Source organism: Myotis daubentonii, chromosome 7 (genome assembly GCF_963259705.1).
Source record: "Myotis daubentonii chromosome 7, mMyoDau2.1, whole genome shotgun sequence".
Taxonomy (NCBI): Eukaryota; Metazoa; Chordata; class Mammalia; order Chiroptera; family Vespertilionidae; genus Myotis; species Myotis daubentonii.
Window position 1 is genome coordinate 46,488,314 of NC_081846.1, and position 23,651 is coordinate 46,511,964.

The window sequence follows — 23,651 nt, forward strand, 5'->3', positions numbered from 1 at the left end:
ATCACCTGTATTTTCAAGTCAGATGTACTTCAAGCAAAAAAATGATCCCAATGCAGTTTATGAGTTTGCACTTCAAAAATCTGATATTCCTTAAAATTATCTCACAGAATTTTTGCTAAAATTCAATGATGCAGAAAGAAGTTCACAGTCTGCGCTATTGTAGATGTGAAATGGGAACATCTTGGCTCAGTGGATAGAGCATCAGTCTGTGGACTGAGGTCCTGGGTTCGATTCTGGTCAGGGGCACATGACCGAGTTTAGATATTAGCATTAACTAAACCAGGGGTGGGCAAACTTTTTGACTCGAGGGCCACAATGGGTTCTTAAACTGGACCGGAGGGCCGGATCAAAAGCATGATGGAGTGTTTGTGTGAACTAATATAAATTCAAAGTAAACATCATTACATAAAAGGGTACGGTCTTTCTTTTTTTTTAGTTTTATTCATTTCAAACGGGCCGGATCCGGCCAGCGGGCCGTAGTTTGCCCACGGCTAAACTAAACCATAGTGACCTAGACTGGCCATATTAATGCTTATAGTTGGATCTCCATGTTTCCCAGGAAAAAGACAATCACTAACTTTTTGTGAAAAAATATTTAAAATGTCACAGTTCCAGTATTGCAGTTATCAATGTAAAGTGCATTTGATACTTATTAATTAAAATTTCCCAATTAGAAAAAAAGATGATCACAATGGTAAGTGGAAAACCAGGAACTGTAGTGCCTTAGAAGCCAAAGGAGGGTAGGTCAATAGTATCAAATGCTAGTCCTTATTATTAGAATACCCTTCGTTCCACATACTTTTATAATCCAAATCCTACCCGTTCTTTAAGGCTTAGATCAAATGCAAACCCAAAACACTCTGATTCCCTTGCTTACATAAATAATAAAAGATTCCCTTAACTCCCATGTTATTTTTTCTGTACCTATCTTAAGATACTTATTACTTTATTTTTAAAATATATTCTTTTTTTAAAATATATTTTATTGATTTTTTACAGAGAAGAAGGGAGAGGGATAGAGAGTTAGAAACATCGATGAGAGAGATCGACCAGCTGCCTCCTGCACACCCCCCAGTGGGGATGTGCCCGCAACCAAGGTACATGCCCTTGACCGGAATCGAACCTGGGACCCTTGAGTCCGCAGGCCGGCGCTCTATCCACTGAGCCAAACCGGTCTGGCTAAAATATATTCTTATTAATTACAGAGAGGAAGGAAGAGGGAGAGAGAGAAAAATCAGTGAAGAGAGAGAATCATTGTTCAGCTGCCTCCTGCACTCCCCACGCTGGGGATCGAGCCTGCAACCCAGGCCAACCCAGGCATATGCCCTGATGGGAAATTGAACTGTGAACTCCTGGTTCATAGGGACACTCAATCACTAAGCCATGCGGGCCGGGCTTTACTACTTTAAAATTCAAGTAAATATAAAGAGCAAGTTAAGTGTTTTATTTCAACCCCTTCTCCCTGCTAATACTATCTCCAGGGGTATTAAGTACTTTACCAGTTTAGATAAACATTTTCTTAAAAAGCAAAAATAAGATCCCAATATTCACCTTTTTCTGCTTGTTACACTTAATATAGCCATTAAATAAAATATCTTCCCACTCCATTAATGAGGAAATTGAGGCACAGGAGGTAAACTAAATTGCCCTAAGTCACAGACCAAGTGATGGAGCCAGATTTGAACCCAGGCAATCTGGCTTCAGAGCCTATAGAACAACTGTTACTTCCCACACATGTACTCTTAATGTATTTGCAATATTTAGGTTATATACTTAAATACCTTATTTACTTTGAACTTTTGTTGTGCCTCTATTGCCATATCTTCATTGAATCCTTGCATTAACTTTTCCCGAGAAAAACAGGGCAAATCTTGACAAAGCTTCACAAGTACAAAGTCTCTTAAGTTCACATAGCTTTCAGATGGATCTTCCGCTAAAGAAATAAAGCAAAATAACATTTCCTTTACTCGACATAATGTCTTTATCATTTAAATCTCACTATACATGCTAGTCTAGAAAGGCAAATTTTCTTAAAACAATTATACATATACAAAAGTTACAATGTGAAAGGATTATTCATGATAAATCAAATAATAATATTATTTTTGCCAAATAAAATTATAGGTGCAATCCTTTTGCAAAGACGTATTTATTTGTGAAATTAGAGCTATTCTTCAAATTTAAACTTTAAAAATATATATTTTAATTGACTATGCATCTTAGTTTTATTTTCAATTAAAATAGCTGTTTAAACAAAAGATTAAGGTTTGGATAATCAATCCAAACGCAAATATTTTCTAGTATCTAAGGGTTCCAAAGCTCAACTTACATAACTTCCTTACTTTAATCCAATAACCTTTATAGTTTGCAATACTTCTTTCACTTAATTAAAAAAATTCTTCCTTTATAAAAGCATTTCTTTTTTATTTAGAGAGTAAAATCAGACTATGATATCGATCCTTTCTTCACTGCATCTGAGTAGCATAAATCTTCCTTTATGTTTGTCTATGTTATCTACATTAGACTAAGTAGCAGACAAGGAAAACATCAAAACATGATGAGTAAAAAAAATACTGCACAATCAAGAACATGAGCTTGAGGACTACTCTGTCATTTACATGGACAAGTCACCTTAATTCTCTAAGTCTTCATTTTCCAATCAGTAGAGGCTTAAAAACAAAGAATGTTAAAATCTGAGCTAATTCATGGGTCACAAGACTTAATATTGTTACAGTATCAATAATACTCTACAAATTATTCAATGCAACCCCTATCAAAATCCCAGCTGGCCTTTTTGTTTCAGAAATTAACAAACTCATTCTAAAATTCATATGGATATGCAAAGAACCCAGAAGAGACAATACAAATTTGAAAAAGAACAAAAGTTAGAGGACTCACATTTCTTAATTTCACAACTTACTACAAAGCTACAGTAATCAAGCACAGGCTAGATATATAGATCAAGGAATTGAATTGAAAATTAAAAATAGCCGAGGCCGGTTTGGCTCAGTGGATAGAGCGTCGGCCTGCGGACTGAAAGGTCCCGGGTTCGATTCCAGTCAAGGGCATGTACCTGGGCTGCGGGCACATCCCCAGTAGGGGATGTGCAGGAGGCAGCTGATCGATGTTTCTCTCTCATCGATGTTTCTGACTCTCTATCTCTCTCACTTCCTCTCTGTAAAAAATCAATGAAATATATTAAAAAAAAAAAAAAGAAAATTAAAAATAAACCCATATATTTGCGGTGCATTTTTGAGAAGTACAGACAATTCAATGAGGGAAAGAACAGTCTTTTAACAAATGATACTCAGACAAAGGGATCGCCAGAAACCAAAGAATGAAGTTGGACCCCCTTTTCTCACACCACACAAAAATGAACTCAATATGGATTATAGACCTAAATGTAGGAGATAAAGCTATAAAACTCTTAGATGAAAAAAGGAGTAAATCTTCACGACTTTTGGGTTAGGCAATGGTTTCTTAGATAACAACCAAAACACAAGCAACAAAAGAATAGATAAATTAGGCTATATAAACATTTAAAACTCTTGTGCTTCAAATTATACCATTAAGAAAATGAAGATACAACCCCACAAGGGTAAAAAATATTTATACATCATATATATGAGACCTGTATTTAGACTTCTTAAAAAATGTTTATAATTCAATTAGAAAAAGACAACCCAATTTTAAAAATGGGCAAAGGAAGTATACACACATTTCTCAAGAAGATATACAAATGGACAATAAGCACATGAAAAGATGCTTAACATCACTCACTAGCCACAAGGAAATCAAAATCAAAGGAAATACCATTTCATGTCCACTAGAATGACTAGAATAAAAAAGACAGTAACAATATTGATGGTGTGGAGAAATTGCAACCCTCATACACTCCTTGTGGAAATGTAAAATGGTATAGCCACTGTGAAAAATAGTGTGATGGTTCCTCAAAAGATGAAACATAGTAACCATACTCTCCATAATTTCTGCTCCTAGGTATGTACCCAAGGGATATAAAAACACTTCCACTTTCAAATGCAACTCTCTTCATAATTCTTGAAGAAACAAATCATTGATTCTATTTATAAAGTTACACAATTGAGAAACATTCAAATGTGCAATATATCTTAAGATACTGATATTGTCAAAATGAAGATGGCTCAAGATATAAAGAATCAATTAGTATTTTACTTTAAAATTAAATGCTAAAAAAGAAAGGTGGCAATTACACCACAAACACCTATGTATCCTGTAACACAGGCCATAGATGGTAAGTTTTAATTATCACTCTATCTGGCTCTATGTCAAGTAAGCAAAAGGCCATCTCAATATAAAGAATATCCTGAATTGCAAAAGGAGATCCAAAGCCTACAAAAAACCCACAAAGTTAAGAAAGAAACCCGCCCCCACACACAAAATAATGAAGAAACAGGCAACTAAAATAACTTAGAGGAGAAAATTCCACTTTTTAAAAGGACTGGGTATCACATATGTAATACCCTTTGTAATACTTTAAGCAATAAAAAAAAAAAATTAAAAAAAAAATTAAAAAAAAAGGACTGGGTATGGAATCTAGAACTATCTTAGTGAGAACAGCTGATAAGGCATTTTTAGTATTTATAATGCTGAGAAATGTTAACACTGAAAATAAAGGCTGCTACCCCAGTTTTCAAATTCAGAAGTCCTTTAGCATGTTTAGCCTATTCTCTTAACAGACTTCAGTTTGCAAAGAATAAAGACTACCATTATTGATGACTCTTCACTGAAATTTAAGAAATAAAATTCTTTCTCTGCTAATTGGTGCTAAGTAGCAAGGACTTTATTGGTTGGAACAGAAAGAAGAAAGTGGTTAAGAGGCTTCATAGAAACAACCCCTGCTGACACATTACCCACTAGAGAAGACAAAGACTACTTATGTGAACTCCAGATTAAAATCACCACCAAAAAAAGTCCCTTCATGTAGCACCTAGTCCAAACTCTATAAGTAAACAGAAGCTAAACAATTTTCAGCTTAGCTAAAAAGAAGTGTTATCATTTGTATGATGTTTCTATATTTTACAAGTCACTAAGTTAGTGAAGGTGTAACAAACTTTTGATATTAATTAACTTTAGTAATGACAGCTTTATCGTCCAAGCTTCTAAACCACTTCACAGTAGGAAAGTCACATGAAAACATAATTCAACTCTATAAACATGGAGCTCCCTTTTAAAAACATGCTTTCCCTCCAATTTATTAATCTACAGGATCAATTCAAAATCTGTTTTGGGGTAACTTTAACCCCTAGAGTGCCGGGGAGTGCGATCGCGCTCCTCCTGTCTTTCGCCAAAAGTGCCGGGAGCGCTATCAAAGCTTCGAAATGGCGTCCAGTTTTAAGTCTGCTTTTATTAGTGATGATGATATTGCTAAATATGTCAATGTAGTAAAGGTTTCCTTAAGTTTTTGAATATGTAACTTCATTTACTTGCGATTCATAATTTTTTTCCTAAACTGCTGTAAAATCAGCAAAAATGCCTTGGCAATTTTAGCATAGTTCCTAGGATATTGGTTGGCACTCAAAGGGTTAAATTTATTTAGCCTGGGCAAGCAAAACCACTGTATTACATGAAAAAGGAAGACACTAATAATCTGCCTACTAGCCTATTTATATACTTTAGTCCCACATTCAGTGTATTTTTTTGATGTCATTAAACAAATTGACAGAATTCCAAAATAGCATTTTTAAAAAGTTTTTTTGTGCATGTTAAGTGTTAATAGTTTTAAAAACAAAGGTGTATTAAAACTCTTATAGAATTAATAACTTGTAATATCTAATTTGGATGTGAGTATCTGGTACAGTAGTTTTCTTGGGGTGGGGGGAGGTAACTTTCAGTTCAATCAGCAACTTTATGAGTAACAAATTTGCAACAGTGTTACTCAAGAATGAAATGATGGTAATATAAATGTTCCTTGGGCCACTTGGTTCTTTGATAGTTCACATTTACATACTATCTATCATCTGTAACTCTGTCTAATGATGGCTTTTCCATTAAAGAGTCTCTTTTCCTCTTCATAATACCATTTCTATGGCTAATTCACACTAAAAGATGTTTTCAAAACAAATAGGCCTACATTACACCTTATAAACTACTGTTGTGAAGACATGCATTTTAGGAATATAAAACACACTCTTTAAGAAATGTGTATTCTATTCAGGAACTACTTATTTGGCTTTTTTTCCCTCAGTTAAGTTTTAGAATATTCTGCCCCTACATGAAAATTTGAGCATGGTCTCTGAGCAATGCAACTGTTTGCTAAATAAAATGAACAAATAAGTCATACCATACTTACAACATATTCATGCCTAACCAAGATTTCCCAATATATATTCAATAAAGTATCTTCAATTTGTTCAATTAATAAGCACTTCATATGTAGAGATGTAATCCAATACCACAAAAGCTTATGATTTAAGCCATCTTTAGACAGTGCCAAAAAGACCCAAGGACAATGCTGTTTAAAACAGAATACTTATCTCTGCCAAAAAAAAAGATCCACAAATTTTTTTTCTAGAAAGTCTCTTTCAGTACAAATCAAAACTTACATACCTGTAATATCAAGAACAGAAGGCGATGCAATGTAATATCTATGAACTGTTTCAAGAAGTCGAGCACCATGGCCTTGACCTTGAAATGGAGTCAATATCAGCATCTGACTACAGTAAAGAAATGATTTTAAAGTTAAAATATCACAACATGACCAGTTTAAAAATTGCAAATAGAGTATTATGAACATTTTAAAATCTGCATGACTTTTTTTTCAATCAACTGTCAAAAAATCCAAAAATTATCAAGATATTCCAAATTGGGTTAATTTTCCTCACTGTTTCCAAGGGAACAATGAAATAAATCAGTACACAGCCAATGAATAATGGTGATTTTTTAAAAACAAATCAACACTATTATAACAAGTATTGGAAACTTCAGCAGTTCCTTCTTCTGAAATAAAAGGCAGGGCACGTGTTATACTGCCAATTACCTTACACGTGGCCGGGTTTTGTCTGGGTACACATAGTAATTATAGACTGTCATGTAGCCTACGGTCGCAAAGAGCGTAGCTCCATCCTTATTATACTTCTCAAATCTGCAGATAAAACAGAAAGCCAAGCAGGTCAATTACAGTCACGCTCCCATGCAGTGTCCATTTTCTTTTCCATTCTCTGACTGAATTTTCAGTGTCAGCAAGCTACTCTGTGAGGGCCCAATGGGTACACCTGCTATGTTCTGAATGTACAATTCACTTAATTGGTGTGCAGCAACTTGGATAAATCAGACCTCTTTACATCACTTCAGTGCACTTGCCTATTATAAAGATGAATAGGTGGCAAGTAAAAGAAAACATAGGCAAAGCTCATTTTACTGTTTAAGCCTACATTCAGGGCCCTAACGGACAACAGCATTTAATTCAGCTCTATTCTCAAAGTCTCCCAAAGCATAATGAAGGAAAACTCAAGCTTCATAAACAATAGTTTTTCTTTCCTGGGAAAAATATCATTATACTGTCCCAATAATTGGGTCGCCACAATTAAAATGCTAGCTTTGTGGAGGTAATAAGGTCTACTGTTGCTTTAGAACTGTACTTACACTAGAAAGTAGTGCCATCTTTCATCATCCACGTCAATAAAGCTAGCAGTTTCAATAAACCACATCAAAAAGGTCTGAAGCCTTTCATGATATTCTCGAAAGCCTCTACATGTCATGTCAGCCTAGGGAAAAAGCCAGGAAAAGTCAGGTGAAACTCATCACAGAAGTACGTGAAAATGTGGAGAATACAAAACAATCCTGTGGGAAAATGTTTACAAGTTTCAGATTAAGATGTGTACACAGACACACACAAAATATATCTTTGTTTTCAAAGCTGACAAAACTTTGTTTCCTGAAGTTAGAATAAATCACTGAAAATAACAACAAAACAGCACACAGGTTCCTTTTACCTAAGAAATATTTAGACTTATTTTTACCTTGTATATCTGAAAGGTAAAGTTTTCCCCTGTTGGACTTAGAACAGAGTATGTATGGAGTAAGGTTCCAAATGGCTTGAAATCAACTTCTTTTTCCAGTAAAGAAAGAAAATCATTTGTGTTTGTGCAAAATCCAGGTGGAATGATTTGTCTAATTTTGCCCTCGACATCATCTGCCTAAGGAATGGAGGTGAAAGGACATAAAAATACATTAATAACAAATTTTACTTTTAGTTAGATATGCTTAATTTCTTTGAAATGGACAAAACCTACAAAAACCAAAAAACTTTAAGTTCATAGTTAAACTAAAAAGTAAAAAGTAAACATCCTGGGAAAGGATAAGTTTCATGTACATTAGATACTGCCACACAAATCTGAGATTAAAGCATAACATAGAAATGAAAAAGAGGCAAGTAGCATGAAATCAAGTGTAAGAATGAGAGCTACTGAAATTTCTAATATCATGTAGAAAATGCTTACTATATCCCTTCAGGACAGTTTGAACTGGCCAAAACAAAGACTGCTTATTACTTAATGTGTGTCAAGGAGACCATATTATCCAAGACATGAAAAGATCACCCGCAGTAGTGACGTGAGGCTAGGGTATGACCACAGTAACAACCTCACAAAGAACAAATAGACAGGCCATAACTCCCTCAGACACCAAACTCAAAATTAAGATAATTTTTAAATTATACCCTCTTAGGAAATACATAAATTATATGAACAGATATATTATCCACTCATCCCTATAATGTGACATAATTCTTATGGACTTAGATTTGTGACAGTAAAAAAGAGACAAGTCTGGACAACAAAATTAAATTCAGAGATTAAAATTACCCTTGTTAAACAACCTCAATGAATGTTAAAACTATCAGCTGAGCAGACTTCATAATCCTTTTCAAACCCCCAAAAGACCACTTGATTGAATACATTTACTACTTCTCTTTAACCATGAATATTTGATGAAGTCTTACAATAAAGTATTACTGCTTCTCACCAGGCAATAAAACTTAATGAATTGGTCTCAACTTAACAAAACCTTATCCTTCAATACAGTCCCTAAAAGCCTGACATTACATTCAACAAAATGAGCTTGCATACTATTCAAACTTTTTTTCTGAACAATGAGGCCAGGTTTTTACTTAATGGAGTTTGCCATGAGTTCAGCTGTAATGTTTGTATTGTATCTATTTCCACAAGGACTGACACAAGAACACTTTGTGTTAACTTACTAAGCAGCTCTTTCATACCGTTTACATGCATGATGGGTATTAGTTCTAACCAAGACCCTTGCTACTTAGCATTCAAAACAGGGAAATTAAGATGCTTAGGACAAAATACACTACAAAAGGCTAATACAACATGCTACTAATTCCTGTCCTTTCAACCATTTTTTAACTAAGTAGAAGCAATGCACCTGCAGATGAATAGCACTTTATTATCATTCAGTTACATTTTAGGATACAGAACCAAGGATGGAGTTTATCAAAAACAAGTTCTATTTTCAGTGCTTTGGTACCACCAACATTTATTTATATATATATATATATATCTTATTTATAGCCATAAAAAAGAGAGCTATTATTTAAAATATAGCTCTTCAACATTTTGCCCAACAGCTTATTTCTAATATGTACACTAGTCCTTGCAATCCATTTACATTCAAGATCAAATAAACTGCATTTGATAGGATTATTTTTATTTTAAAAGTACTGTTTGATAAATATTTCTCCTTGAAACTGTTATCTAATGTGAAGAAACCATCTTAAGCATATTTTATATAATCTGTACAATTTCAATAATTACAAGAAGAAACTGTAATAAAAAAAGGATAGTTTTAATAGGTCTGTTGTGTGGCAACCAAAATCCAGAGTACTGATGGGTAAAGTAGTGTAATTTTAGTTCAAGTTTAAAAAAAGAAACACTACTTAAATAAAGAGGTTTATTATCTGCCAGTTTCAAAGAAAACACTTCAAGGCATTTATAATGTATATAATTTTAACTTTTTAAAAACATTCCCTATGTTCTGTCTTCTCAACAAGGCATTGCAAAGCATGATCAACTAAGTTCACATATCTTGCATCAAATGTTTTTCAAATATTTCTTAGACACTCCTAAGTTTCAAGTAGCAGTTCTGGTAGAAGACAGAACAACACAAAAGTATGAACACAATAAAATTGAAAGAGAGTTAATGTTTAACTTTCAAAAGATACCTATTTATTGTAGTAAATAGTTTCAAGTATTTTGCTTTGGGCAAGTTTACACATTACTTTAAGAACTTTTACAGGGGCCGAAACCGGTTTGGCTCAGTGGATAGAGCGTCGGCCTGCGGACTGAGGGGTCCCAGGTTCGATTCCGGTCAAGGGCATGTACCTGGGTTGCGGGCACATCCCCAATGGGAGATGTGCAGGAGGCAGCTGATCGATGTTTCTAACTCTCTGTCTCTCTCCCTTCCTCTCTGTGGAAAATCAATAAAAAAAAAAAAAAAAAAAAAAAAGAACTTTTACAGGGGAATAAAAGGCTAACTTTAAAAACAAGAAATTTATTGTTTATAACAGGTTAGAGAAAATGTACAGGGTAGGACAAAAGTAGGTTTACAGTTGTATGGAAAATAATTCAATAATTAATAAATAATAACACAAGAATAAACTCTATTCCTGGTACTCACAACTGTAAATCTACTTTGGTCCCATCCTGTGTATCTGATATGTTACATAAAAACAAATAGTTTTTCAAATCTAGAATTCAGAACTTCGCATCACTAAAGGAAAACTGTTTACATTTCTCTATTAAATGGATTGTGCCTTGGGAAAAAAAATTCTATAAACATCATGTTTTTGAGATCTGTATTCCTTGTTTTCCAAAGGAATAAATATATTTCAGTTCAGTTAAATATTCATTTCTCATAATGGATTACTGGCCAGATAATAAAATCATTCAAGATGAAATAAACTAGAGAAAAACTCTATCTAATCATTTTTAATTGAATGTCGAATTAAAGATTAACTGAAACTTTAATCCCAAGGATTGTGGCTAAAAGTTTGGATTCCATTTCTGAAGATCGCTGAAAAATTCCCTATCTTGAAGAACATTATTATAAACGTCAATTAAAATTATACAAAAACATAGTTAATGAAAGGATACCAAATTAAGCTGAATACATCAAGAATTCAGAATAAAACCTAGTACATTTTATTAATAAAGTCATGCCTTACAAATGTTTTCCTAACATTTGGCAGCATTTTTTTAAAAGGGAAAGTATAAAAGTTAACTATTCTATTTAGGTCTTATATTAGGTGAATTATGATGAAATGTTTTAGATTGTATACTCTCTCACTATGGTCATTTCAACTTCTGACTTCTATACTTTGTTACATATGTTCCTATGAAGCAATTTTTGCTTTTCCTCATCACTGCTTAAAGCAATGTGCCTGAGAATAACTGGTAGTCTGCTATAATAGAAATATGTTTACACTTGCCCTAATCGGTTTGGCTCAGTGGATAGAGCATCGGCCTGCGGACTGAAGGGTCCCAGGTTTGATTCCGGTCAAAGGCATGTACCTTGGTTGCGGGCACATCCCTAGTAGGGGGTGTGCAGGAGGCAGCTGATCGATGTTTCTCTCTCATCGATGTTTCTAACTCTCTATCCCTCTCCCTTCCTCTCTATAAACAATCAATAAAATATATATTAAAAAAAAAGAAATGTTTACACTTACATTTGTATTTATACACATTTGAAAACCAAATTACACTAAGTCCTCACTTAATGTCATTGCTAAGTTCCATAATTTTAAGTGAAACGATGTGTAATGAAACCAGTTTTACCACAGGATAATTGATGAGTTTATACATGAGTTAAGTTCCTACAGCATATAATCAATGTTATAAAAGTAATGACTCTGAATGAAAAAATTATTCAAGGACCTGCTATACCTGCAGTGTCTTAACCTAACAGCACCATTTGTCTAAATTTGTCTATGGAGAGTTATTTTTGAAACAATAATTTTAAAGGCATGTTAAGTAGGTGGTACCTACTGTCCTTTATTTGGCTAAAGTGGCAGAGTTAACATTAACTATAATTCAAAGAATACCTAAGATATGCTATAAAAGCAAGTGAAGAAAATTCCATATCTATTTAATTTAAGCTCAATTTTAAATTCTCAGGGAGGGAGGAAAGGGGGAACGAGAAGAGATAAACCAAAGAACTTATATACTTACTAGCGATCAAACTCCCTGTCTCCAGGTCAAACTCCCAAGGAGACACTTTGCATATGAGCCTTTTATATATATAGATAGAAGATATGCACAGCCCATGGATACAGACAATAATGTGGTGAAGGCCTCAGGGAGGGGAGGGCTGGGCGGAGGGAGATATGGGGGGGGGGGGAGGGAGGAAATGGGCCATCTGTAATACTGTCAATAATTTTAAAAATATGTTAAAAAAATAAAAAATTAGAATCTAAACAATTTTTAAAATCCTCTGACAATATTTAAGTTGTAAAAATTTGATTACTGTTAGAGAAATTAATAAAACTTTTTCACCACTGGAAAAACAATGGTTGTATTATGTTTGTTTATATTACATTAGTGTTTTGCTACATGAACTCACAAAAAAATTCAAAAATAAAAACCTCAATATATGGCTTTAAATCTAAACATATATTATTGATATTTATACTCCATAAAAAGGATTACTCATAAAGAGCACTCAAAATTATTTTTAAAAAGAGTATAGTGAAATATTATTAGTCTAATAAAGATTATTTTTTCATTTCCTCAAGATTAGCTTTTTGTAAATGTGCAGGGTTTTTCTGTAAGAAGCTAAAGAATCCAGAAAAAAATCTTAAAATCTGCTCTTACCTATTCACAAATTCAATCCATATATAGGAGACAACATAGATTACTGAAATTCACAGATAATACCTTATCCATGTATTAAAACCTTCTCTACCAAACCTCTCCCAGAAATGCTAACAATAGCAGGACTGAACAATCCTAGTTACACACGCTTTCACTTAAAAGCAATGAAACTACCTCAAGAGAGAGAAGGAGGTATTAATAAAAGCAAAGGTCAGGGATAACCATAAAATGAACAATCAGTGTCTGAATAATCAAGTTTACTGTACTGTACAATTCAGAATAATTATAGCTGCCTTTAAAGATGAAGGCTAGTGGAGATATTTTATAGGCATTTTGTCACTAAAAAACTTTAGATGCAACTGGAGAACTCTGCATGGAAAATAAAAAGAAATAACAATGAAAGATTAATGTAATGGCAAAATTCTAGTAAGCAAACTTATAAGCAGATTTGCTATGGTTTCTGATCATCTAAAAGGGACTATTTTTCGTATACAAAAATGCTACTTAGTATAGTCTGCAAAATCTCATATGTAATAGTATCAAACCTCACACACCTAAAACAAAAATTTTGATTACCCCCTAAATCTTTTCTAATCTTTTCTATTTTGTTTAATAGTACCACTATTTTTTTAAGCAGTGGGGTCTTCCTTATTCCTCTTTCCAAAATATATCCTCAATAAAACAATTGAATCCAGTAACACTACAATGTTCTGGTCTCCTTTCTTTCAGTCTTGCCCCCCTACAGTGTGTTATTTGCATAACAGCCAGAATCATTTAAAAAGTAAAAACCGTATCATAGGACCCCCGCCCCCCTACTTAAATCCTTTAAATGCTATCAACTATTCTTACCCCACATGATCTAGTTTTGCCAAGCCCTTCAATCATTTACTACCCTCTCTTCCATCACCAATGATTTAATGATGGTGATCTTCCGGGACTACAAAAATGCCAAGAGTGTTCTCATTTCAGGACCTTTGCATATGCTGGTCCTTTTGCTAACTAAGCTCTTCCCTTACATGGCTGGCTCTTCTTCATTTAAAAACCAGCAAAATGTTTCTTCATAACACTATCTAAATTTAATTTATTTACTACTAGAGGCCCACTGCACGAAATCTGTGCATGGAAGGGGTCCCTAGGCCTGGCTGGCAATCAGGGCCTATTGGGGCTGTCTCGCCCAGTCCCTGGAGGCCTGCTGCCAGCTGCTGTTCAGAGGCTGCTGGACGGGGCCTGCCAGACAGGGAGGGAGAGAGGGAGGGACCACGGGAGGTTTGCTGGCTGGGGGTAGGGACCAGGGGAGGTTAGCTGTGGGAGTGCACTGACCACCAGGGGGCAGCTCCTGCATTGAGCGTCTTCCCCCTGGTGGTCAGTGCACGTCATAGTGACTGGTCAACCAGTCGTTCTGGTTGTTCAGTTGTAAGAGTTGCTTGGGCTTTTATATATATAGATTTGTTTACTGACTGTTCCTCTTGGCTAGAATATAAGCTCCATGAGAGCAGCAACTCTGTTTTGTTTGCCACTATATCCCTGGCATCAAGAAAACAGAAGGCACTATGGAATGAACATTCTTGCTGCAAACTGAGATAGAAGAGGCAAGCCCATTCCCTAACATCCACTACCTATTCTCTCTTTTTTATTTATTTTTTATTGATTTTAGAGAGGAAGGGAGAGGGAAAGAGAGATACAAATATCAATGATGAGAAAGAATCATTGATTGGCTGCATCCTGCATGCCTCCTACTGGGGATCAAGCCTGCAACCAGGAATAGAACCCAGGACCATTCAGTCTGCAGGCCAACACTCTATCCACTGAGCCAAACCGGCTAGGGCTACCCATTCTCTTTTCATAAGGGGGAAAAAGTGTTTGCTTGAACATATAATTTAAATAAATGATCTTCGATCATGAAGCAAATAATCCTACAAAAAGACATTATAAAAGATTGATTCCTTACCCGCAACACAGTACCTCTAAATGGGAAAACCTGGCTTTCAAGAATGGAACAATTAGAAGTCAATGCAAATACATAGCTATTTTCACTGCACATAGCATTTGAAAGATTTGTCAATAATTACGTCAATAGTTCCTTTGGAAGAAATCAATTCAACACTATCAGCTGGAACTTAAAAACCCACCAAAATCCTCAAACAACCAGTGAATTTTGTACAACACAAGAGAAAATACCACCTGCATTTTTAATTAGAGTATCTAGCTGGGCTTGAGAATTTAACAATCTAATAAGAAAACTTGACTATGGAAAACTACATTTTAATAAGTCTGTGTTAAATGCCACTTTAGTTAAGATTAAATCTTTTCAAACATCAAATCACCATGACTACAGCGTTATTCAGAAATACTTTTAAATCTGCAAAATTTAAAAAAATTTTCAAGGGATATAAACCACTGAATAAAACAAATACTGTATTAAATAAAGTTATATATTATTTATCTGACAAGTTTAGTCATCTTGAACAGGGCTGGGAAGTGGGAAGTAAGTGCTCAAACTATTTCTGACACTAAAGTTGAATAATGGATATAAAGGACTATTTTAGACCTCTTTTACTCTATAGCTAAGTCATGTTACAGTTCCATTAAACTTACCAATCTGGTATTTTCACCCGTAAGGGGACTATCTGCAAGGGAGAAGCACCTCACAACAGCAGGAAATTGAGATTTTATAGCATAAAAGTATGGGAGTGGGGAAAAAATAAAGTATACATTGTAAAAACAGAAATAAAACTAATAAGCACAAGAGCCTGGGCCCATTTAGAGCTGGTCATAAATAGTCCTAACATTTTTAAATAGGATATTACTATACATTATGCCTATTACCATTATCTTTTAGTACAATTTTTTAAAAATATATTTTTATTGATTTCAGGTAGGGAGAGAGAGATATAAACATCAATAATGAGAGAGAATCATTGATCGATTGCCTCCTGCATGGCCCCACACTGGGGATCGAGCCTGCAGCCTGAGCATGTGCCCTGACCAGGAATCAAACTGTGATCTCCTGGTTCATGGGTTGATACTCAACAACCGAGCCATGCAAGCTGGGCTCTCTTAGTACAATCTTGATTATTTACTAGTTGTGTGACCTTGGGCACACAAGTAAAAGTCCTTTAAATAAACCCCCCCCCCAAAAAAAAATTAAGTAATAGTAAAAGACCATATCAACCAGTCCAAATAATGAAAGGATATTCTAACAAAAAAATATAGGAGTATGAGCTTGGCAAAAGATTTAAGTCAGAAGTTTAAAGTCAGTTTAAAGCCTTGGGAAAGTTGACTTCATTGTTAATGCTTTAAGAACTGCTACTTCTACAAAAGAAAATATGGCATTCAGTATGTACTAATACATAAGATCTTCATTTTCCACATTATAATTTTATGCCCAGTTGTATGTAGCAGTATTATCAATAATATGACTGATTTTATCAAATTAAACTTGCTGGCTTCATAGGTCCAAACAATAAGAGCCTTTATTACAAAATGAAATTTCCAAGTTTCCATTTTATAAAGGTGACTCAGTGACAAAAATGTCATTTAATTTTTAAAAAATTAACTCTGTGAAGCAATTATTTTTATTTTTATTGGTTTCAGAGAGGAAGGGAGAGGGAGAGATAGAAACATCAATGATAAGAGATGATCACTGATCGGCTGCCTCCAGCACACCCGCTACTAGGGATCGAGCCCACAACCCAGGCATGTGCCCTTGACTGGAATCGAAACCAGGACTCTTAGGCGTGCAGTCTAAACTGGCTAGGGCTCTGTGAAGTAATTCTCGATGAAAGTTTTAATGCCTTTAAATAGGAGTGCCCAGAAATAGAACAAGTCTAAAACATAATTTTCTTAAATCCCTTCAAAGATTCATGTCCATTCCCAAAAATGCAAAATACACCCACACCCAGGCCAACATCCCAAAAAGTTTTAACCATTCCAGCATTAACTCAAGTCCAAAATACCGTCATCTAAGTTACCTAAATCAAGTATGGGTCAGACTCTGGCTATGACATAATATGGAACAAAATTTGTTTCCACTTGAAACTAGAAAAGAAGTTATCACTTCTAAAATACAACGGTAAAACAGGCATAGGATAAAAGTTATAGATTCTCCCGTTTCAAAGGGAGAAAGTGGTAGGAAGATAGAAGTCACTGGACCAAGCAATCTCAAAGTCCAGCAAGTCAAATTCCATTTTATTTCAAGGCTTGGGAATACTGTGATCTATGGCTCTACCCTCTGGGCTTAAAACTCCACTCTTAGCCCTAGCTGGTTTGGCTCAGTGGATAGGGCATCGGCCTGTGGTCTTAGGGGTCCCGGGTTCGATTCCGGCCAAGGGCATGTGCCTTGGTTGCAGGCACATACCCAGTGGGGAGTGTGCAGGAGGCAACTGGTTGATGTTTCTTTCTCGTCGATGTTTCTAACTCTCTGTCCCTCTCCCTTCCTCTCTGTAAAAAAATCAATAAAATATATTTAAAAACAAAACAAAACTCCACTCTTAGAGTCATTCTTGCTTTTCTTTTTTATTTTTAATTTTGAAAAATATGTCTTTATTGAGTTTTTTAGAGAAAGGGAAACATCAAATCAGCTGCCTCCTGCATGCACCAGGGATCAAACTGAAACCTGTGCATGTGCCCTGACCGGGAACTGAACCAGCAACCTTTCGGTGCATAGGATGATGCTCAACCAACTGAACCACACCAGCCAGGGCCATTCTTCCTTTACTTGAAGGGTATTTGCAGCTGTTTCCCACTTATTGAATTTTGAAAGTTCATCAGCCTTCCCTCATCTGATCAGTCCAAACTGGCAGTGTTTTTGCTGATAAAATATTCTCAAAACTCTTGTGATGCCTGTGTATGCCACGAGGGTTCTCATTGTTAGATACGTGAGATGGTCCTCCACAGACCTTCCCTGATCTCTCTATTCAATCTCTATTCCTGGCTTTTGTTGAGACCACTGAGGAAATCTGAAAGGTTTCCTCATGCAAAAGGTTATCTAGACACCCTCCTGGCTTTCTCTTCATAGCTACAGTTTCCTGACAATGAATAGCCTAATTTTAGTGTCTGCTGAAAACTGGATAGGCTGAGAATCTCCCAAATCATCAAGTCCTGAATCTTTTTTGCTCTAACAAGTTACCACAAACTTAGAGGCTTAAAACAGAAACTATTCTCTCACAGCCTAGCAGCAAAGTCTAAAACGCAGTATCACAGAGCTGAAATCAAAGTGTCAACAGGACCACACTCCCTCCAGAGGCTCTAGAGGAGAAACTTTCCTCACCTCTTCCAATTTCTGATGGCTACCAGCATTCCGTGACTTGTGGCCATATCACTCTGCCTCTGTGGTCATCCTGCCTTTGGGTGGGGGAGGGAGGTGTCATAATTTAGCCTGCCACAGAAGCATACTCTTCAATTACTCTCTGCTTTTACTCTCTTTTGGTCAATTTGTTTCAAGTAGTTTTTTATAATGTAATTAGCTTAATTACCCATGTTCATAAAAGATATTAGCAAAGTTTGTGGGATTAGAAATGCAGCATGAGAAATGCAAATAAGCAGGTTCTACATAAAGCAGAAAATTTAGTTATTTCCCTACATCTTACTTAACTGCCGGGGGAAAAAGGAATTTTCATGTGCGTAATTTAAAAAACAAAAGTTGGTAAATAAAATACTACTCCGATCATATAAATGAAGGTTTTTATAGAGAAGGTCCACTCAAGAAACATATCAGGATAAGGATCAAAACTGCAAGGTTAATGAGATTAACAGGCAATCATCTCCATAATTTAAGATTGAACATGTGGTTTCAGAGCTACGAAGTAACAGATTTTCTCCTCCCTCAAACCTTTAAATTTTAAAACCTGTTTTATAGTCAACTGAAAAATAGAGTCCAAAATAAATTTATTTCTCTTCTTACCTCTACACAGTCAAAGTTCTCATTGACTTTCGATGCATATTCAACACGGAACATTGTTGACAGGCTACCCGCAATATAGTATAACAAGATCTTCAGACCCTTGTAACCAAAAGCAGTTTCACTGAAAGGGGGAAAACAGTAGTTAACTATGATCTCAAAATGAATCTTTGCAAAGTCACAAAATATTAACCCTATATAAACAAGTTTAGCTCTATTGGTAGTTTTAAGATTTTAAACTACTTCTTAAAAAACAGAAATATGGGTAATGAAACTGTGCCTCAGTTTTCCTCATTTATAAAATAAGAGAGAATAATAGCTCCAACCTGAGGGGAACTGTTTGGGTTAAATAAACAGTTAATACATGTAAACTGCTTATAACATTGGCACATTGTACAAGTACTCAATAAATGTTTACTACTACTGCGACTGTAGCTGCTACTATTACTAGAAGGCATTTAAAATCAGAGACAAGTAATGTTAAACTGGTCTGACTAGGCAAGCAGCTAAGATGTAGCCTTGGTCCAGTCCTTATAACTTAACCACTTGCTTGCACCACCAACCTCCAGAGCTGTTGAAAGTGGTAACAGACCTAATTATATCCTTCCATGAACTCAGAAAGCAGATCTGGAGCTGCTGCTCTTTTTCCAACCCTACCTTGCTATTCCCTTTTTCAGCTTAAGTCTTTTAAAAAGTGAATTCTCAACTATCCAGATCTATAGAGACAGAAGGTAAGTTAGTGATTGCTTAGGTCTAGGGAGGATGGGAGAAAAGGTAGTGACTGCTAATTGGTTAGGAATATTTTGGTGGGAATGATGAAAATGTTCTAAGATTGATCGTGGTGATGATGGTACAACTCTGAATATAGTAAAAACCAATCAATTGTATACTTTAAATATGTTTTTATGGATTTCTTTCTTTCTTTCTTTCTTTCTTTCTTTCTTTCTTTCTTTCTTTCTTTCTTTCTTTCTTTCTTTCTTTCTTTTTTGAGAGGGAGATGGGGAGAGAGATAAAAACATTGATTGGCTGCCTTCTGTACGCCCCCTACTGGGAATGGAGCCTGCAATCTGGATATGTGCCCTGAACTGGTGACCTCTTGGTTCCTGGGTTGATGCTCTACATCTGAGCTACCCTGGCAGGCTGAACTGAATACTTTAAAATAGGTCAAGTATATGGTAAATTATCTCAATAAAGCTTTTTTTTTTTTAAATATATTTTATTGATTTTTTACAGAGAGGAGGGGAGAGAGATAGAGAGTTAGAAACATCGATGAGAGAGAAACATCAATCAGCTGCCTCCTGCACATCTCCTACTGGGGATATGCCCGCAACCCAGGTACATGCCCTTGACCGGAATCGAACCTGGGACCTTTCAGTCCGCAGGCCGACGCTCTATCCATTGAGCCAAACCGGTTTCGGCAGCTTTTTTTTTTTTTTTTTAAGTGAATTCTCAAAGAAGAGTGTCTGAAAGAATGTCATTTCCAGATTTCTGTCTAGGCTAACAAAATATGAGCAGTGTCTATTCCAGGACTCTGTAAATTAGGTGCAGTAGAAAGAAGTGGCAATTATACTAGGATCAAGCCTAATGTCTTCATTGGGTTATAAAAATATGATTATCACTACTGTGTGACTATTACCTGTCTATCTTAGAAGAGGGGTATGCCAACACACCTTTTTCCTTTTCTTTTCCCTCCCTCCCTCCCTCCCTCCCTCCCTCCCTCCCTCCCTCCCTCTCTCTCTCTCTCTCTCTTTCTTTCTTTCTTTCTTTCCTCTCTCTCTCTCTCTCTCTCTTGTTTATTGGAGTGATACTGGTTCACAAAGCCATACAGATTTCAAGTGTACAACTCAAAACATCATCTGCACACTGCATTGTGCACCCACAGCCCAAAACAAAGTATCTTTCTGCCCCATTTATCCTCCCTTTGCCCACCTCCACCTACCCCCACCCCCCTTGCCCTCTGGCTATCATCACAGTGTTATCTGTGTCTATTGCCAGCACATCACTTTTAATGGCATCAAGACAGATAAGCGAAGGTGCAAAATGCCATTAAAAGCAGTATCTATAAAATTACATCCTACCCACTAAATTACCACAGACTGTTTTATTTTGTTTTGATTTTTAGAGAGAGGAAAAGACAGAGAGAAACATCGACATGAGAGAAACCCATCAACTGGTTGCCTCCTGCAGGAGCCCTAACAAGAGCCAGGGCTGGGAAGGAGCCTGCAACCAAGGTATGTGCCCTTGACTGGAATCGAACCCGGGACCCTTTGGTCCACAGGCCGACACTCTATCCACTAAGTCAAACCAGCTAGGCCAGAAAGATATTTTAAATAGCAGTAAAAGGAAGCGAATAAAATAAACAGCTCCTTAAAAATAGAAATCCAAAGAGAAAACATTCTTATTTTTTAAAATATATTTTATTGATTTTTTACAGAGAGGAAGGGAGAGGGATAGAGAGCTAGAAACATCGATGAGAGAGAAACATTGATCAGCTGCCTCCTGCACACCCCACACTGGGGATGTGCCCACAAGCAAGGTACATGTCCTTGACCAGAATCAAACCTGAGACCCTTCAGTCCACAGGCAGACACTCCATCCACTGAGCCAAACCGATTAGGGCAAAACAGTCTTATCTATACTAACAAAGAGCTAATATGCTAATGGTCGATACACTGGGTAACGCCCAGGTCATTAGCATATTAGCTGGGGCATTGCTCTGGAGACTGGAGACTGGGCGGAAGAGGGGAGGTGCCCAGAGGCGGCGGGACCATCCCGTGCTGTGGAGGGTATGGGTGAGAGCGCAGAGTGCCCCCTTCACCAGTCCTTCGCCACCCACTGCTCGCACTGTGAGTGCCCCACGGCCCACTTGCCAGGGGAAGCACAGCGCAGCAGGCGGAGGCTTCCACGCTCTCCTCTGGCACCATGACTGGGGGGAGCCACCACGTTGCTCTGGAGACTGGCGGAAGTGGTGAGGCACCCAGAGAAGGCAGGACCAGCCCTAGGCGACTCGAGGGACTGAGGGCGGGGCTTGAAGCAGCCAGAGAAGGCCAGAGGGTTTGGGGACTGGGCCAGGCGCCCTGGAGCTCTGCGTGGAGAGGTTGGGGTGTCAAGGCAGGGCAGTGCCGTGTGATTTCAAATCGCGCACTGGGCTCCTAGTTTTACAATAAAACCTGTTTAAAATATGAAAGGCTCATATTCTGGTATGAATCAATATAACAAAATATAATCATTAATATTTAAAAGCACATTAAATGCCTAATCTATCAATAATGAGAAATATTCAGGAAATTTGTTCCATGAAAAGACATTTTTCAATTTTAAAACATGTTAAATATATCAAAGGTGTTGAAGTAATGCATAGAAAAAAAACCATGAAGGGAAATAATTTAAATGTCAATTATGTCTAAACACCCTTCCCTACTACAACAAACCAAGGTTCCTTGGGAAAATGGCTGACTCCAGAACTAGTAGGAAATGTACAAGGTGACTCTGGAATATCTTACTGTATCAGAAAGTAACAGGCCCTCAAAATGATGACGGTACACCAAAAGGACTCAAAAGCAGGTTTGACAGGATAACTACTTGCTTAATCTGGGATCATCAAAATCAGTAACAGAAACAGATTATAACCCACTGAATTTAAAAAAGAATCCTAGCCCTGGCCAGTATGGCTCAGAGGTTAGAGCATCAGCCCGAGCACCCAAGGGTCTCAGGATCAATTCCCAGATGGGGCCAGGTAACCCAACCTGGATTGCAGGTTGGGTTACCTGGCCCCAGTCGGGTTGCATGCAGGACACAACCAATTGATGTTTTTTTCTCTCTCTCTCTCCTCCCCGCCCCCCCCCCCCTTCCACTCTCTAAAAAGAAATCAATGAAAAAAATATCCTTGGGTGAGGATTAAAAAAAAAAAGAATCCTAGAGTCTTTGAGATGGCAGACATCTCAAAACTGAGTGGCCCAAGTTAACCTCACCAACAATGAAACAAACTGTTATCATGGACTTTCTGATATAACACACTGAGAAGGACAAATAGAATTTGTCACAGTACTACAAAAATATGCATTATATGAATTAATCATGAAGAAACAATCAAACTAATCCAAAATGAAGATTTACAACACTAACCTATACTCTACAAAAATGTCAGTCCTGAGAAACAAAGAAAGCTTGAAGAACTGTTTCAGATTAATGGAGAATAAAGATATGTGACAACTAAATGTAATATGTGATTCTAGACTGGGTCCAGGATAGAGAAAAAAAGCTATAAAAGAATTGCTGAAAATCAATTGGCAAATTTGAAATGTGAACTCCATATTAGAAAATAGTACTTTAATGTATCAATGGTAAATTTCCTGAGTCTTGGTAATTCTACTACAGTTAGTGTCCTTGTTTTTAGGAACTCCACACTAAAGAACTTAGGAGTAAGGAGTCAAGATAGTATCTGTAACCTACTCTCAAATGGCTCCACAACAACATACTGATATAGAGGGTGGGGCAAAAATAGACTTACAGTTGTTCGTATGGAAAATAATACAATTAATAAATAAATAATAATACAAGAATAAATTTTGTGCTTCCTGTACTCACAAATGTGAACCTACGTTTGCCCCATCCTGTATTTATATAAGAAGAGAGAATGATTGCCTGGTAGGTGTTGCTTAGTGGTTGAGCATCATCAACCCATGAATCAGGAGGTCACAGTTTGATTGCCATCAGGGTACATGACCAGGTTTCGGGCACCACCATCAGTAGGGGGTGTGCAGAAGGCAGCATATCAATGTTTCTTTCTCATTGATGTTTCTATCTTTCCTTTCCTCTCTCTGAAAATCAATAAAAACATAGTTTTAAAAAACAAACATTCTTTTTTTTAAAAAGGAGAGTGATTA

General features: G+C 36.4%; 2 protein-coding genes across 4 annotated transcripts in view; one reads left to right on the plus strand and one right to left on the minus strand.

The window, feature by feature from the left end:
• The window catches only part of SLC25A12 (solute carrier family 25 member 12), a 164,855-nt gene that overhangs the window by 25,870 nt on the left and 115,334 nt on the right, over window positions 1-23,651 (plus strand). The window lies entirely within an intron of this gene.
• HAT1 (histone acetyltransferase 1) overlaps window positions 1-23,651 on the minus strand; it is a 48,442-nt gene that overhangs the window by 13,701 nt on the left and 11,090 nt on the right. For both annotated transcript variants that reach the window (XM_059704099.1, XM_059704098.1), the window contains exons 4-9: window positions 18,769-18,889; window positions 8,001-8,177; window positions 7,624-7,745; window positions 7,019-7,123; window positions 6,589-6,695; window positions 1,782-1,933 (exon numbers count right to left, since the gene is read on the minus strand). In XM_059704099.1, the coding sequence (XP_059560082.1) occupies window positions 1,782-1,933; window positions 6,589-6,695; window positions 7,019-7,123; window positions 7,624-7,745; window positions 8,001-8,177; window positions 18,769-18,889 (784 nt within the window). The remainder of the gene's footprint in view (window positions 1-1,781; window positions 1,934-6,588; window positions 6,696-7,018; window positions 7,124-7,623; window positions 7,746-8,000; window positions 8,178-18,768; window positions 18,890-23,651) is intronic.